General features: G+C 37.9%; 1 protein-coding gene across 1 annotated transcript in view; it reads left to right on the top strand.

Moving 5' to 3' along the window:
* LOC115898625 overlaps positions 1-18,077 on the top strand; it is a 1,104,002-nt gene that overhangs the window by 11,914 nt on the left and 1,074,011 nt on the right. Inside the window, exon 2 of the mRNA XM_030933649.1 lies at positions 15,039-15,165. Within this exon, the coding sequence (XP_030789509.1) occupies positions 15,039-15,165 (127 nt within the window). The remainder of the gene's footprint in view (positions 1-15,038; positions 15,166-18,077) is intronic.

Genomic DNA, 18,077 nt, shown 5'->3' with positions numbered 1-18,077 from the left:
TTCTGAGCAGAAGACATTTTATGAAAAAGTGCTCTTATGAATTTGAAATGTGAATTAAATAAGAAATACCAGCACCAAAAACAGAGACAACATGACATTGACTGAAGACAGCATACCTTTGGGGGAGAGTTCCCATTTCCCATTGCATTTGTTCCTTTTCCATTTTCATTGTTTTGAGAGGAGCTTTCCACTTGCTACTGCGTAACTTCAGGGAAGTTGCTTAACCTTTCTGTGCTTATCTTCTCATCTGTATCATGGGGATGGTGGTAATAACAGTATATACTCCCAGGGTTGTTACAATGATTAAGTTCACGCATGAAAGCACTTAGAATCTGACATCTAGTATGTACTAAGTAAATGTTCCTGCTATTGTTTGTTAATTACATTTTTAAGCATCTCATTCCTCCTTGTGCACCTCTTGTTTCCTTTCTGAATTACGTTGAAGCTGAAGACCAATGGGTTCTGCGAAGGTTAATTTAAAAAGAACTGGGGCCTCATAAAGGATTAAAAGAAAATTACACTAGCCTCATGGTTACTACCAATACTTCTTATAAACATAATGTTTGGAAACTGGGGATTACAGTTTAGGAACAGAACTTGTTGTCAGCCAATGGCAGTGTGGAACTGTGCTTCTGAAAGAGTGAATCAAAGACCATGTATACATATGTAACAAACCTGCACGTTGTGCACATGTACCCTAGAACTTAAAGTATAATAAAAACAAACAAAAAAACAACAAAGACCAGCTGTGTCAGTTCCCCTGGGGCTCTTCTTTAAAAGGCAGATTTCAGGGCCCTACCCCAGAGCTTCCACAGAGAAGCCTAGCAATCTATTTTGTTCCTTTCTACCACAGTCCACATCCAACTCTCTTCCCCTTCCCAGAACATGGCAGAGGGGCCAAGGTCAGAACCACATGCAGACTGTGTGTAGAGTCAGGGTAGGGGACTGCTTCCACTATGGAACTTGAATTTTTTTTTTTTTTTTGTCATATGCAATTTGTCAAGCATATTTCTCCAGGATTTATATTAGATGATACAAAGAATCTTTAAATTGTTCAGTGTTTCAGGACGAAACCTGCAGACCCTAACCCCTGCACTGATTCCTACAACTTACATAACCAAGTTATAAAACACTGGGAGGAACCCAAACGAAATGATCTCTAGCTTTCTAACTGCTGTATTTGTTGTTTTGTTGGTTTTTATCTTTGCTATAACAATTGGTGATCATTTTCAGAGTGCCAAAAGTGACCTCAACTTATCAGGAATAAAATGGTATTTCAAAACCGAAACTCCTGCCTTTGCTTTTTACTCCATTTACTTTTAAGCTACTGAATCTCTTGGCTTTGTCTTCTCTTTTGCCTCCACATTTATCCCTTAGTTGAGATGACAGAGCTGTTTGCCTGGTTTTCACCCCAGTGCCCCCAGGGACATAGTCCACACTTTCTTAGTTTTTCTGTCTGGAAGATGCATCCTCTTCAGCTGCAGAGACCCTCATCCTGACATTTGCCAGCGTAGCCTGCACTTTACCCCTTTATGGTGTATGGGGAGGTTGTGGTCAGACCTCAGAAGGTGATGAGCTTTTCCTTTTCCTGTCAGAGTACTCTTCATTATTTTATTTTTCCCATCACAAAAGTTGATTTGAACCGCAGGTCTCTCTTCCCTCAGCTTTCCTTATCTCTCCCCAGCTTCACTGCAAAGCCCTTCACTCTTGCTCTGCCACCCACGTTAATTCCTTGTTTGCTTTACAATTTCAAGTTTCCTCTTCTTTAAAAAATGTATATTCATCACTACCCACCCTCTTCTAGGAAGAGTGACATATATACTTTGCTTCTGTACACAGAAATAAAACCACAAGTATAAATAAGGATTTTGTGCGTGGACAGTTTGGGAAATGGGAAGAACTGGTGCACTATATACATTTAAAAAATATGGTTTATTTAGTTTCATTTGTGTTTGGCCATTTCTACAGTGGATGCATTTTGTATCAGGTTTCTGTATTTTCATTTTCCTTCTCATATACCAATTTTTAAAGGAGGCTTTCTTATGCTATAATACCAAATTTAGTATTTTGGTCACCCTTATACTGTGTTAGTTTAACATTACATTTTTTAATGAGACATTTCCCGTTTGCTAAAGAAGCAAAATAAAATGTGTCCATGGTATTCATGTACCAATTTAGATGTGTTTTTTAAAAAGTTTTTATGTTGAAATAATTATAGACTCACAGAAAGTTACAAAAATAGTATGTAGAGTCTTGTGTATTCTTCCTCCAGTTTCTCCCAATGGTGGTATTTTATACAGCTGTAGTATAATATCACACTAAGAAATCGACATTGGCACAACACCGTTAACTAGATTATAGATCTTGTTTGGTTTTCAACATTTTGACATGTATTAATTTGTGTGTGTATTTGTATTTTTATGCAATTTTATTCCACGTGTAGATTCATGTAACCACCATGACAACCAAGATATAGAACAGCTCCATCACCACAAAGTAACTACCTCGCGCTACCACTTTATCTTTGCATACCATGGCAACTACAAATGTGCTTTCCATCTCTTTTGGGAGGTCAAGGTGGGAGGATCAGTTGAGCCTAGGAATTCAAGACCAGCCTGGGCAACATAGCAAGACCTCATGCCCCCTCTAAAAAAGAATATTATGTAAATAAAATCATATGATATGTAACCTTTTGAGAGTGACTTTTTGTTAAGCATAATTCTCTTTAGATTCATCTACGGCATTGCCTGAGTTGATAGTTTATATCTTTTTGCTGTTGAGTAATATTCCGTTGTATGGATGGACCAGAGTTTATTTAACCATTAACCCAATGAAGGACTTTTGGGCTGTTTCCAGTTTTTGGTACTATGAACACAGCGGCTATGAAAATTCATGTGCAGGATTTTATGTAAGCATAAGTTTTCATTTGCCTGGGATAAAGGCCTAAGAGTATGATTGTGTGGTCATGTTAATCACATGTCTAATTTTATGAGAAGCTGTCAAACTGTTTTCCAGAGTGACCATACCATTTTATATGACTACCCATAATATACTAGACATCTAGTTGTTCTACCTCCCTGCCAGAATTTGGTCTTCCACTATTTTTTATTTTCATCATTCTGATATAGATGTAGTGATATCTCATTGTGGTTAAAATTTGCATTTTTCTAACGGCTAACGAAGTAGAGCATGTGTGCTTATTTGCCATCCTTGTGAGTGAAATATCTGTGTCCTTTGTCCTTTTCATAATTGCATTATTTAACTGTTGAGTTTTTTATTGTGATAAAATATATATACAACATAAATTTGTCATTTTAACCACTTTTAAGCATATAATTCTGTGACATTTGTAGCATTCACTATGTTGTGCAACCATCACCCTTATTTCCAAAATATTTTCATTACCCCAAACAGAAACTTTGTGTCCATAAGCATTAACTCCCCATTCCTCATTCCCCCTCCCTCCTGTTAAACTTTAATCTACTTTCTGGTTCTATAAATTTGCCTATTCTAGATATTTCATACAAGTAGAATCATACAACATTTGTTCTTTTGCGTCTGGCGTATTTCATTTAGCATAATCTTTTCAGGGTTCATTTATATTGTAGCTTTTATTACAACTTGATTCCTTTTTATGGCTGAATAATATTCTATTATATGGATATAACACATTTTGTTTATCCATTCATCTGTTGATAGACTTGTGGGTGTCTTCTCCTTTTGGTTATCTTAAATAATGCTGCTGTGCATATTTGTGTACAAGTACCTCTTTCAGTCCCTGTTTTCAATTCTTTGGGGGTATATACCTAGGAATAGAATTGCTGGGTGATATTCTATATTTATTGTTTTGAGGCAATGATTTCTTAAGTATGACACTAAAAACATAGGACACCAAAGGAAAAAACAGATAAATTAGATGATTAAAATGAAAAACATTTGAACATCCAAAGACACTCTTAAGAGAGTGAAAAGACAACCCAGAGAATGAGAGAAAATATTTGCAAGTCATATATTTGATGAGTTTAATATCCAGAATACATAAAGAGTTCCTATATCTCAACAATAACAAGAAAAAACAACCCAACTTAGAAATGGGCTAAGGATTTGAATGGACACTTCTCTAAAGACATACAAATGGCCGGTAAGCAATGAAAAGATGCTCAACAGCATTAGTCATTAGGGAAATGCAAATCAAAACCACAATGAGGTGCCACTTCACACCTACTAGGATTGCTATAATTTTTGTAAAAAAAGGAAAATAAGAGTTGACAAGGATGGAGAGAAATTAGAACCCTGTATGTACCTTGTATTGTTGAGTTTTGAGAGTTCCTAATGTATTCGAGATACAAGGCCTTTGTTGGATTTATGTTTTATGAATATTTTCTCCCCAGTATATAGGTTTTAAATTTAAAAAAATTTTTTAACTTTCATTTTAAGTTTGGGGGTACATGTGAGGATTTGTTATATTGGTAAATTTGTATTATGGGGGTTTGTTGTAGAGATTATTTCATCACCAGATATTAAGCCTAGTACCCAATAGTTATTTTTCCTGATCTTCTCCCTCCTCCCACTCTCCACCCTCAAGTAGACCTCAGTGTCTGTTGTTGCCTTCTTTGGGTTCATGAGTTCTCATCATTTAGCTCCCACTTACAAGTGAGAACATGTGGTATTTTGTTTTCTGTTCCTGCATTAGTTTGCTGAGGATAATAGCTTCCAGCTCCATCCATGTTCCTGCAAAAGATATAATCTCATTCTTTTCTATGGTCACATAGTATTCCATGGTGTGTACATATTTAATACCACATATTCTTTATCCAGTCTGTCACTGATGAGCATTTAGTCTGATTCTATTTCTCTGCTATTTGAATGGTGCTGCAATGAACATTTGCACACATGTGTTTTTATGGTAGAATGATTTATATTTCTCTGGGTATATACTCAATAATGGGATTGCTGGGTCAAATGGTAGTTCTGCTTTTAGCTCTTTTAGGAATCATCATACTGCTTTCCACAGTGGTTGAACTAATTTACAGTCCCACCAACAGTGTGTAAGTGTTCCCTTTTCTCCACAACCTCGCTAGCTTCTATTCTTTTTTGACTTTTTAGTAATAGCCATTCTGACTGGTATGAGATGGTATCTCATTGTGGTTTCAATTTGCATTTCTCTAATGATCAGTGATATTGAGCATTTTTTCATATGCTTGTTGGCAGCGTGTATGTCTTCTTTTTAAGAGTCTGTTCGTGTCCTTTGCCCACTTTTTAATGGGGTTAATTATGGAAAAATCAGAAAATGCTGAAAACTCTTAAGTCACCTAAAATCCATGAACACTGATTTTTAAATTGACAATATTGGCTCGTTGATACTGCAGTCTTTTCTTTTGGCTTACTTCATTTTCTTTCTCATCATTATGAATTATTTTTGTCTCCCATTTTTGAATATATCTTTGTTAATCTTTGAAGTGCCTACTGTCTACTATAGCTCCTATACCTAAGGAAGCTAATTATAATTCAGTGCATTGAAATGGGACTCTAGTATACTAGGCTTACATAAGGGAATTGACAGTCTTGTATAGTTTCTCAGCTGTGAATAGTAATCTTTTATAGCCCTTGGGTAGGTTTTGCACATCTTTGAATTATACAATGGACAATATTTTCAATTTTGACAGTTATTCTAAACTATTTACCTTCTATCATAGCTTCATCATGTTAATTTTCTTTTTTCTTTAGGTACTCTTATATATGTATACATATTTATATCTCCTAGATATGTGGGAAAATATCAAACTTTTTAACATTGGATTCTTTGTTCAACATGATAATGATGTTTTAAATAATTTTAATTTCTATTATCACCAATGGAAACCATATTTATTATGGAAGTTTCTGATGATTAAGGAGAAGAAAAAATTTTAAATTACCTGAAATCCTACCACTCAGGAAAAACTGCTAGTTATTATTTTATTGTAAATCCTTCAGGACCTTTAGAACATTTAAAATCTCTATTCCTCGATATTAAACTATGCTGTAGATCTTACTTGGTGTTAGCCATATCTCTGGGAGCAGAATTGGAGTGTCTACACACTGTGCTTCAGGGACTGAGGAATGACCAAGGGACCTGAGGCATACACCTGCTCTGCTTTTATGGCTTAGGCCTCTGCGTCCAGCAAATGCCCAACTTATTACCTAACCAGTGAATTGATCTAGACTTTGCAGAAACCTCAATAACTCTTTTTATATCCTCTTCCTACCCCTGCTCCTCTCTGAGACTCAGGGCAGGGCTAGACCTGAGCCAACATCTTCTCCTGAGAACCGCCTCCTGGTCTTGCTTGGCCTGCCAAGGTGAGGCTGGATATCCCTCTTACAAGCAGAAGGCACCCATGGTTTTTGTCTTTCCATACTAATCCCACCAAAGGGAAGGGATCTAGCAGCTGCAGTAGCAGGAGAGAGAGAGAAAGGTTACCTCTTGTGGTTCCATTCTTGGAAGCTGCTATCACCACAGCTCTGGCCTATTGGGGCCTCAAGATGACTTCCCTCAATGCCTGCCAGAGCTCTCCCACTTGAGGTTAGAGGGAGGAGAAGAGGGTTGTAGCCACCTTTCCTGAAGACCAGGTAGGATGGCCTACAGGTGATGTGAACTGCATTCCTGGCCTGTGAGGTATATAACCTACCCCCCTTGCCAGCATCTGGAAAGGTTCAGGAGAGAGGGGGTACATTCCCATCTTGGTCACTGCTGTATTCTCAGAGATGTGCAGCAATGACTGTGGCCTCAGTAAGCCCTTCTTCTCTCACTCCAAAAAGTGGATTGAAATATAAGACTGACATCATTATAGGGATGGCCTTAAATTGCCTCTAGCTTATAAAAATAACCAAATTGATCTCCAACTTGTTGCTAGCATTGGTTAAAAAAAAAATTGCTGGGGCTCATTCCACGATTGATCCAGGTGTATCAATATATCTCAGTTTTGTCACATCATAAGCCTTGCCATCTCTTAGAACTGCATAATTTCTGCATTCCTGAGCTCTGATGCCCTAGTCCATCAGCTTAGTTATGATCATCTTTTTCTTACTGATCTTGCTCACCTCCTTCCTGGCCCTCTTGTCAATCCATTTACCCTATGACTGAGACAGAGTGGTCTTTCTGAAGGGTACATCTGTTCCTAGTCCTCCCCAACTCACCAGTGTTAACAGGGTGGCAGCTAGGGCCACGATGAGCTAGTCTCTGCTTACTAGTTCTCTAGCCTCATGTCCTCTTCCCCCAGCCGTTCCAAGCCTCTAACACTTCCCAGAAGGCCTTTCCTGCCTCCATGCCTTCCCTACATATCATTTCTTCTACTACAATGTTCTTTCAATTGTTCTTCAGAGTCAAACTGAGCATTTCTCTCTTTTGAGAAAAGTTCTCTGCCTTATGGAGGTCAAACCTCTAGTATAGCTGTGTCAAATGCAAATTTATTGTCTTCTCCTAGCACTACACTACAAATATTTTAACGAGATTGTGGTTTATGTGGTTTTGCATCCTTAGTGTCTGAATAGAGATATTTGCTGAATCAATAAGTATAATTAAAGACCTACACATATGTTTTCATCCTGCACCTGTGTTTAAACAAACAGATATTTAAAACAAATTTCTTCTCAATATTTCTGTCAAATGGATCACATTAGACTACCATATTTGTTTTTCCCCCACTGAGAGGAAATCTTCATAAGCATGAGCTCCAAATAACATTTATTTGAGGTGACTGTCTTAAAAATACAGCATGAGAACATTTTCAAACACAGGAGTTGACCCCTTTTGACACTCATGATTTCTCTCATTATCAGAATCAGAATATGAATACTCTACACATGGTTGGATGATCCTTCAACATTGATATAACTCTGCCTTTTAATATCATTGCCTGACTCTGTTAACCCCTAAACGTTTTCTTAATCATTCTTTCACATTCTCTCTACTAGATTTTCTTCCCCTGTAACTGATTTCAGTCTTCACCAGCTCTTTGAAAGCATCATGATTAAGGCCACGCCTTTGCCACATCTGGCCTTGTCTCCATTTATACTTTGAATAAACTACTGCAGTACTTCCCAAACTTGAACATGGTGCGTCAGAATTCTCTGCAGGGTTTGTGAAAACACGCCTTGCTGGGCTCCAACCACAGAATTTCTGATTTATTAAGTTTGGGGTGGGGTTGAGAATTCACAGGTCTTAACAGGTACCCAGGTGATGTTGATACTGCTGATTTGAGACCGTACTTTGAGACTCACTGCTCTACTAACCTGCCTAGCACTGTTTGCTAATTTTCACAGCTGTAGCCTCTTAACTGAACACCTGTTGATTCTGCTTCACACGGGCTCTGGGACCAGTCTCTGCTGGGAAGGAATAAAAGGCCTTTAGTTGGCTTAGTAACATCTAACTTTGCTACTGATTCAGTATGGGTCACAGACCTGGGCCTTTGCTTAGAGTTCCAGTTCTCACACTTTAGACCTTCTTGGATTTCTTGCCGCACATACGATTTCCTCTGGGACTAGGATGCTTTTATTTCCCTTGCTCAGTTATTTCTGGAAACTGAAGATCAGCAGGTATGTTCACATCTCACACCTAGGCATCTCCCTGCTTGCCTAGTTCTCCATCTGTGGCCCAACGCTCACACTGGCATTCTTTGTTTGCCTGTGCTGATTTCTTCCTGTTGCCTGTTGTTAAGACTTTGAGGTTTGCCTGCTCTGTGCCAGTGAGTCTGTCTGGTCTTTAAGACCCGGTTAATTCTTATCTGGCATTCTTCAATGCTAGCTGAGCTTGACTTTAGCAAGTACCTCAGGTTACCTTGTTCTCTGCTATTCTATTCAAACATTGACTTCTTTATTCAATTGATCAACTTCCTTGCTGTTTCTATGACTGCTGCTGGCTCTTTTCCCTTCTTGATTTCTATATATGTTTCTGGGCCCATCGAACCGGGCCTCCATCACCCTCACACCATGAAACTCAGTGCTGGCTTGTTCCTTCTTATGTGAATGATGACTTTCCTGGCAAGATCATGCAACTCGGCTATAAGGTTCTAGTTGCCATCTACATGCATATCTTGTATCAAAGTAAATCACAAATTATATTCAATCTTTTTAAAACCTCTGTCAATGATGTCTATGGGTTTGCTACTCAAAATGTAGTCAGAGGTTCAGCAGCATCAGCATGTTGTGAGACCTTTATGAAGAGCCTCAGGCTCCACCCTGGACTTGCCAAATTAGAACCCACGTTCATTTTCACAAGATTTCCAAGTGATTTATACGCACATTGGAAAGAAGTGATCTATGGCATATCTTCACCTTCTTGAGGCATTCTCCGTTTGCCAGTCCAAATTGGTCTTCCCTTACCTGCCCTCCTTCTAAGGCAAGGGAAGAAATGGCCAAGGTGACCCTCCTGTCAGCCTGGAGTGAATTTATCTCTTCCTTTGAAGATACCGTGGCTTTGATGCCCTTTCTGGCTAGGCAATTTTGATCATGGAAAATAAAAAGATTTCTTTATGCCAAGACTTCTGAGCCTCTCTTTGAATATCCTGGAGGGTTAGTGAAAACATCAATAGACAAGCTGATGAGCAGGTGCTTGCTTGATTTGCTGCTCTCTTCTTGAATCCTTTTGTTAGAGCCCAAAGTAGAAAATAAAAACAAAGTCACAAACTCTTTCTTTCAGCTTGCTTCCTCACCATGCTGGACAGCCTGTTCCACCCCACTGAGAGCTCACTGGCAGGGTAGGACTGAAGGCTACTGAATAATCCGTGGTGAGGCAGATGCTGTCTATAAGTCGAAACCGTGAGCCCTCAGAGCACCCACCCTAGAGACTCGTAATACTTGATTACGGGAAATTCCTCATTGCCTCTTGATCTTCTGAGGAGTGGAAAAGCAAAAAGTATGGGTCGTAGACCCAGAACAGCTTGGGATGGCTGTGTGACCTTGATTGATTTTTTTTCACTTTTGTGTGTGTGTGTGTGTGTGTGTGTGTGTGTTTTTCTTTTCTCTGCACATTTGGAGTTGAATCCTAAGCCTAAGAATTAGACGTCTTGTCCCAACCAGATAGGTAGGAGATGAAGTTCAGGGTGATCTGCTTCCTGTCTGTATTGTAAGTCTATAGTCTCATTGTCATGGTCAGAAATAAAGCAGAGCTAAAGGCCTGCTTGTGTGGAAGAAGCAGAAAAGCTGAAGCCCTGTCTGCTTGCCATATTTGCAGGCTAATTAAAATACCTACAGTGGACAAGCAAGTTATATAAATAAAGTAAGTGGCCCAGGAGTGGTGATAGAGAAGAGTGAGGACTGTGGTGGACGGGACAGCATATGCCTTGTCTAAAAAAGACAGCAGCTAAGGAGAACCAGCAGATTGGTGCCCTGTAAGAAGGTAACATATAGCTGCACGATCTGAACTTCCGAGTTCAAGAGAAGCCAGAGCTCTGGGGAATTTCTCTCCCTCCCTCAACCCATGTGAGATAACAAATTCTTTGAAAAGTTGCTGAATGTTTTGAATTTTTCCCTAGGCTGAATTTGGCCTGAAAGTCCCAATTTTGACTCCTAGACTATAGCAAATTGAGTAAAGAACTAAAAATTGAGCTTATTGGCTATTGATGACCATTTATTGATAGGGATTTGCCTTGTTCAGAGGCTTTTCATCCAACTCTCTAACTTGGGTTTACTTATGTCTTAAGTAGCAAATAATGATTCAACAACAGATATTTTAATGTTCACTAAAATAGAACTCACGGTTTTGTTCCAAGAATGGTGCAGAAATGGATCTAGATGTGTGTATACTATATCGGATTCTGTCCTTTGCTCTTATGTTTTTTTCCTGCAACAATTACTTTAATATTAAAGAATGTAACCCAACGATATTAATGATACATAGTATTAATACAGATCTGTGGCATTTCTAATTTGAGCACAGGAAAACAGAGTAAATACCACCAGTTGAGCAATAATGAGTAAATCTAATGAACTACTGTGATTCCAAATTTTAGACACTGCTATTTTTATCTAGTGATAATGGTAACTCATTCTTCCAAAACACAACAAAAGAAAAGTGTAAGAATGAAGCAGAAGACAAACTTCAACTGAATGAAAGAAATATTAAAAAGCAAACAATGCCTTCTCTACCCCTGTTTTGTGGCCCGTGCTGCTCTGGGGCCCTGTAGCCTGAAGAGGGAAGAAGATAAACAAGAAGATGCATACAAATGTGAAAATACCTAAATACTATGGAAAACTCCAAGTTATGCAGTGAAATCTTGTTAAAGCTAAAAAAATTTCTTCATCATTATTAGCTCAAGGCTTGAGGACTTCCTTATTATTTTTAAGGATTCTAACACTAAAATCAACAGATGTCAGCATAAGCAGACCATATTATTTTTTCTTAAATCAAGGGCCAACTAATATCTATTTTGACAACTTTAAATATCTACAGTTTTTAATCAAAATCCATTCTTATGGTCTGGATTATGTCATCTGTTCTGAGGGTTTGGTACATTTAATTTCTAAAAAGTTTAGAAAAGTTTCTGAGAAATAAAGTCTCCACTAAAAAATTGAACTCGGCCGGGCGCGGTGGCTCAAGCCTGTAATCCCAGCACTTTGGGAGGCCGAGACGGGCGGACCACGAGGTCAGGAGATCGAGACCATCCTGGCGAACACGGTGAAACCCCGTCTCTACTAAAAAAATACAAAAAAACTAGCCGGGCGAGGTGGCGGGCGCCTGTAATCCCAGCTACTCGGGAGGCTGAGGCAGGAGAATGGCGTAAACCCGGGAGGCGGAGCTGGCAGTGAGCTGAGATCCGGCCACTGCACTCCAGCCTGGGCGACAGAGCGAGACTCCGTCAAAAAAAAAAAAAAAAAAAAAATTGAACTCAATAGTTCATACTGGGAGAGGCTAGGACCCTTTAATTTTAGAAGTTCTTTAAACTCTTCTCAGCCAGGCAGAACCACCACCCGGCTAAAGCAACCTGGATCTGTATATTCTTGCTCTGTCTGTATGCCATGCAACTGGCTGTTAGGGGATCTATTGTACTGCCTATCTTATATTGAAAGACTTCTGGTCACCTTGAGCCTGCCTTGTTCTAGAATACTATGGAACTACGTGTGACAGCTACACCCCTCCCATAGGCATCCTGAAACAACCAGAAGGCTTTTTGCAACATTTACCATCTTCCTTAGACTTCTGAGTTACTGTATCTCTGCATTTCAGTATTAGATTCCCCTTATTCTAAAGCTCAGACATTATCTAAGTAGCTGGTAATACTTTCTCCAAAATGATATACTATGCCAAGACTCTCTATAATTGTCAGAACCCGTGATTTTTGCCTTCAAATTATTTTGGTTCTAAGGACTTTTAAACAGTCTGTTTTCACTAAAATCATCTGTCCTTTCTCATTCTAGAAAGTTTCATATCTTGTCCTTCAAACAAATCTACCTCTGTCTCCTTGTAGCTAGCCGGTCAGATAGAATGGATCAGTTAGAGACTAAAATATGCCTGCTACTTTGCTGCTCAAAAAAATAATAATAATAACTAGAGTTTCTTCTATGACCAAACTGTGGGTTTTGACTACCGTAATTCACTAATGCCAGCTTTAATCAATGCCCTTATGCTTTTACCTCTCCGAGATCCATGATGCTCATGTTTACCTGTAGCTCATCCTCCACTGGACAAAGCCCAATATAAATGAGCCACCTAGTGATTTATTCTTGGAACTCTAGGATGTGAGCACTTAGCATGGCCACCCAGCACTCTCCTCAATTCTGTCTCCTGATGTCTTGCTCTCTCACTCTATTAGTAACTACTTTCAATCCCAGAGAGTGAGTCCAATAAGAAGCGTTACATAAAAGCCATATTTGACATCTACAGAACTCTGTAGGCCATCAGAGCACGGTGAGTGGACATTTGCCTCAAACCTGTGAACTCCTGGTGGTCCCTTCTCTCTGCTATTCTGTGAATACTAAGGTCATCCTGAGGACAGGAATAAAGAGAAGTCAGAGTTGTATTATTCTCTCAAAAATAACTGTAAATTATTTTTGTCCTTAGAATTGGAATAGGTCTTTGGGATGTAGATGTGGGGCTTATAAAAGTAGACCTCCTATATATTCTCAGTACTAGTGGCAGTACGAATTAGTATACTATATATGCAAAGAAATTTGGCAGTTGTTCATGTAGTAATTCCCTTTCTAGGAATGTGTCATAGGGAAATTATGTTAATGTAAATAAAGGTATCCGTACAAGACTGTTGATTTTATTGGTATTGAAAAGCATAAGAAGTAGACACCAACCAAATAGAATGGTTACTTTATAGAATTATTCTGTGGAGTATTAGGTACTCATTAAGAATCATATATTTGGAAAATATTTGGGGAAGATGATCATGTTATTGTAAATAAGGAAGATATAAAAGTAAAGTATGATCCTAGCTGTGTAAAATTACGCATAGCATTTATTTGACTTTTTTCCTCAGAGGTTGTCATTCGGTTATAAGTTGTCACTGTTTTCTTTCTTTTCTACTGTTCTTTTTGTATTGCTTTCAGAGTCAGAAAGTAATATGAAAAAGTTATTTGAATGATCTGCTTCCTTATCTGAATCTGTTATCTTCAGGTCAGGTGAGCATAGCCTGGCATTGTTGATATGCTAGAGTGTGGGAGAGTTGGCTGTTATGGTGGCTAAAACCTTGTGTACATGGGTTTGATTTAACCTGTCGTCACCATGAATTGTCCTCAGCATGGAACAGTGGGAGTAGTAATGGTAGATGGCATAAAAAGGAGTCCAGGGGGAGGGTTCTAGTTCCAGAGCTGTGCTCATTATCTAAGCAAAGTTTCTTCTTTCCCTTCCCTAGTCTTCCTTCCTGTCCCTACATAGGAACTACCTCTTGTGAAATACCCAGGACTTAGTCTGTGGTGAATGATTAGCTGTTGTATGCCAGTTGTTCGTGGTAGGGTTATTAGCAAGACCTGAGTGATTTGTTGACATCCCATCAAAGCCAGTTGTGGCTCAGGATGGGGCTCCACATGCAGGGGATGATTGAACACCTAAAGAGGTGGTTAAGGCAGAAGAACAATTATATAACAAGCTAATTTTTAGGGATCAGTTGCTAATGTATTTAAATGGCCTATTCAATCTTACAATTCTATACTTTGGTTTTACTAACATGCCCCCTATTACCAAGAGGATATGTAAGTTTCGTAGGGTTGCTAGATAAAATATAGGACCCCTAGTTATTTGTGCATTTCAGATACACAACAAATAATTTTTAAATATAAGTATGCTCAAAATATTGCATGAGGCATACATACACTGGCAAATTATTCATTGTTTATCTGAAATTCAGATTCAACTCAGCTTCTTTTATCGTTATTTGTTAAATCCACTCTAAACTTTGGGTGACTTATTTTACTAAGAAGTGGCAGAAACAGGGCTTGATGGTAGTTTTGATGGTGTAAAAAGTGTGTTCTGTTAACCCTGTGCACTGTTGCCCATGTTTCCCAGTTGTGTGGATTTGTCCAGTGTGACAGAGGCCATGAAAAGGCTGAGACTCGGTATGTGAATGGTCAGAGTTCAGAGCGGTTATAGGATTTATGCTAGCAGGATTACCCTGAATCTAATGAACTGCTGACTGACTCATTCAGGATTGTCTGTGGGTCTTTGGAGGTTGTATCTGTTGCTCAGGTTGACAAGTTGAACCTTATCATTTAGGTTTCTATTCCCTTGTTTTGTCATCTGTCCTCCCCAACCTTCTCCTTTTAACAACTTTATTGAGGTATAATTCATATACCATAAAATTCACCTACTTTAAGTGTACAATTCAGTGACTTTTAGTAAAATTGGAGTTGTGCAACTATAACCACAGCCTCAGAGGCTAGAATAAAATACCTTAAATCACCCTGCTAATAGTGTGGTAATAAAAAAGGAAGATGGAAAAAGTCACATAATTGCCTTACTAGTCCTTAAAAGCCAATTTTGTTGTAATCCATTGGACTAGGGACTGAGAAGGATCATAGTTAGCAGAGAGAGCTGAGACATCAGATCTGATCTTCTACAGGCACCCACAGCCACTTAGGAAGTTGGAGTCCTGGAGAGGAGAACACAGAACGTGGACAACTAGCTGTCAAATTGCAGTAAAAAGTTGGTTCAGGAAAAGTGGAAGCAACCCAGATATCTACAAATTGGTGAGTGAATAAACAAACGTGGTATGTTCACACAATGGTATATTATTCAGCAATAAAAGGGAGCAAGCTACTGACGTATGCTGTTCATGGAAAAACCTCAAAAGCATTATTCGAAGTGAAAAAGCCAGGCACAAGAGGCCACATAGTGCATAATTTTGTTTATTTGAAATGTCCAAAAAAGGTAACTATAGAGACAGAAAATAGATTCATGGTCGCTTAGGGCTGGGGGGTGGGAGGGGTGAATAAATATAAATGGGTGTGAAGGATCTTACTAAGGGGATGGAAGTGTTCCAAAACTGGGTTGTGGTGATGGTTGTTGATATCTCTGTTAACCCATTACGGCAGAATCTCTTAAGAAAATCGTAGATCAAAAGCTTGGCTGTTTAAATACAGATAGAATCTGATTACAATAAAATGCATCTAATTGTTTTGTGGCAGCAAAATCTCATAGCAACCTTTCAACTGTGGAGTCATTAAGTGACTCTTGTAAGTCTTGTTTGTTACAGTGATTTTCATTAAAGTGATTTTAAAGAGAGCTGGACTTGGAGAAGGCAGTAAATACCTTGGTGTGGGCAGCATAACTGTGAGTCTGGGTTCAGCCACTGACTGGGTTTGTTGCTACATAGGTCATTTAACTGCACTTAACCTCAGTTTTCTCCTTAGTAAAGCAATACTTGTAGGCTTTTTGTGAAGAATAAATAATTTATGTATATGAAAGCATACTATGAACTGTAAAACTTATTCAAGAGTGACTTATCTTAATATGGCAAAAATTCTGTAATTAAAACTTCCTGATTTATTAAAAGAACTAAATTGAATAAAAATATGAGCTGTTTTAAAGATAAACTTTCATGTTTTAAAACATCTTTCTAAGATTCTTTTTTGTTTTGCTCAGGAAAGTTTAGTTACTTGATTTAAGGGTTTGGCCATATTCAAATACCTGTGGTTGTGTTAAGTCTTGCTGCTTTCTTAAAGGAAATACAAAACAAAGAAAATCAAACATGTGCGCACAATAAAGCACTTAAAACTATTTGTTTTCTGAGATGGATGTTTTCAGAACATGATTACACTGACATCTGGCAAATCTTAATTTCCATGTTGAAGGAAATTGCCTTAAAGACAAGGCTATAAATGATGACAGATTTCAAGGACATTCGGTGCAAAGCAAGGGATGACGATTTGTGTAATACGGCATTCATAGAAATAATTTGTATTCATGTAATGACTGACTTTTATATTTTGAGGCATTTATAGATTAATTTTCTTTGATTGACAGACAGAGGTGGAGAGATTATATAATTTACTTTTTGATTAAACAGATGAAGCATAGTAAAATTTAGCATTTTACTCAACAGCCAGTTGGGCACTTCCAGGCACCTTTTAGACTCCCACACTGAAGACTATTTTCTAGTTGATTGAATCGTGCCTTCTCTTACCATGAGAGTACTCCAAGTGCTTTTTAAAACATGAGTTTTAAAAATTCGGGAACTAATTTTATATATGGGCCACAAAACCTGGAATTGTGCTAAATGTAAGCCCCAAACTGAGCCACCCAGAGGAGGTCATTTTGGGAAGTATGCATCTTGTATAACTTGCATAACTGGCTGGAGATAACCATGGACAAAATGTTGCATAGATATTAAAAGATGGAAAACAAAGTAGATATGTTCTAGAAGAAATTCCAATCTTTATCTAATAGATTTTTCAAAACCAGAAAGAGTTACATAGAGGGAGCAATAGTTGAAGAGAAAACTGAAGGACATTCTCAGATAGAAGACTTCCAAATTTGAGCAGGATCCAAAAAATATATCTAGACTCATTTGAATAACATTTTAGGACATCATAGGTGAAAAGAGAAGCATAGAAGCTACAGGGGTGGGTGTGGAGGGGAGATATTATCTACAAAGGAAGAAGCAATTGACGATAAATGACAACAAATGTTTGAATCCCAGTGGAATTTGGATAAAAATCAAGGATGGTTAAAGTTTCTTGTCTTGTGGTGGAGGAAGGAATAGGTAATGGTTAACTTAATCTTTGGTAACAAAACATAAATTTAAATATGTATGTTAACAATTTAAAGGTAATCCCTAAAAGCAAATAAATAGACTATGGCTTTTAATTGGTAATGGGGAGAAAAACTGGAGGTAGGCAAATGGAAATAAAAGACAAGCCTGTTAAAGAGAAAAGAAATGAAGTGGCAGAATTAAGTTCAAATGTAGTAATTACAAAATTGCAAGTGGACTACAATCTTCTGTTAAAAGTCTCAGACTGGAATATAAAATCCAATTACAGTCATGCACTGCATAATGACATTTCAGTTAATGACTGACCAAATATACATTGTTGTACACATAAGATTTTAATACCATATTTTACTTTACTTTTCTGTTTAGACACACAAATACCATTGTATTCCAGTTGCCTACAGTGTTTAGTACAGGAACATGCTGTATAGGTTTGTAGCCTAGGAGCAACAGGTTCTACCATATAGCCTAGGTATGTGTAAACATATCTACATTTATGATGTTTGTACAAGAACAAAATTGCCTAACCACTCATGTCTAAGAACATATCTCATTGATAAATGATGCATGACCATATATACAGTTTACAAGAGAACATCTACAATGTAACAAATACATAATAACTAATCTTGGCCCAAAAGTAGGAAGCTTGAGTTAGAAAGTCAATAAAACATCAAAACAGTGATTTAAAATACATCCCCCTCTCCTCAAAATAACTTGAACGCCCAAGAATTTTATGACTAAATTTTACCAAAATTTAAAGGAACAGACATACCCTTCTATAAAATTTGCCATAGAATATATCTAGAGTAGAATTTATAAAGCTTATTTTATATGGGTATAACTAATGCCAGATAAGGCCAATTGAAAATTATAGGTAAATCTCAC

This window comes from Rhinopithecus roxellana, chromosome 7 (assembly GCF_007565055.1).
Source record: "Rhinopithecus roxellana isolate Shanxi Qingling chromosome 7, ASM756505v1, whole genome shotgun sequence".
NCBI classification, from domain to species: Eukaryota; Metazoa; Chordata; class Mammalia; order Primates; family Cercopithecidae; genus Rhinopithecus; species Rhinopithecus roxellana.
This window is presented reverse-complemented; position numbering and strand designations above follow the sequence as displayed.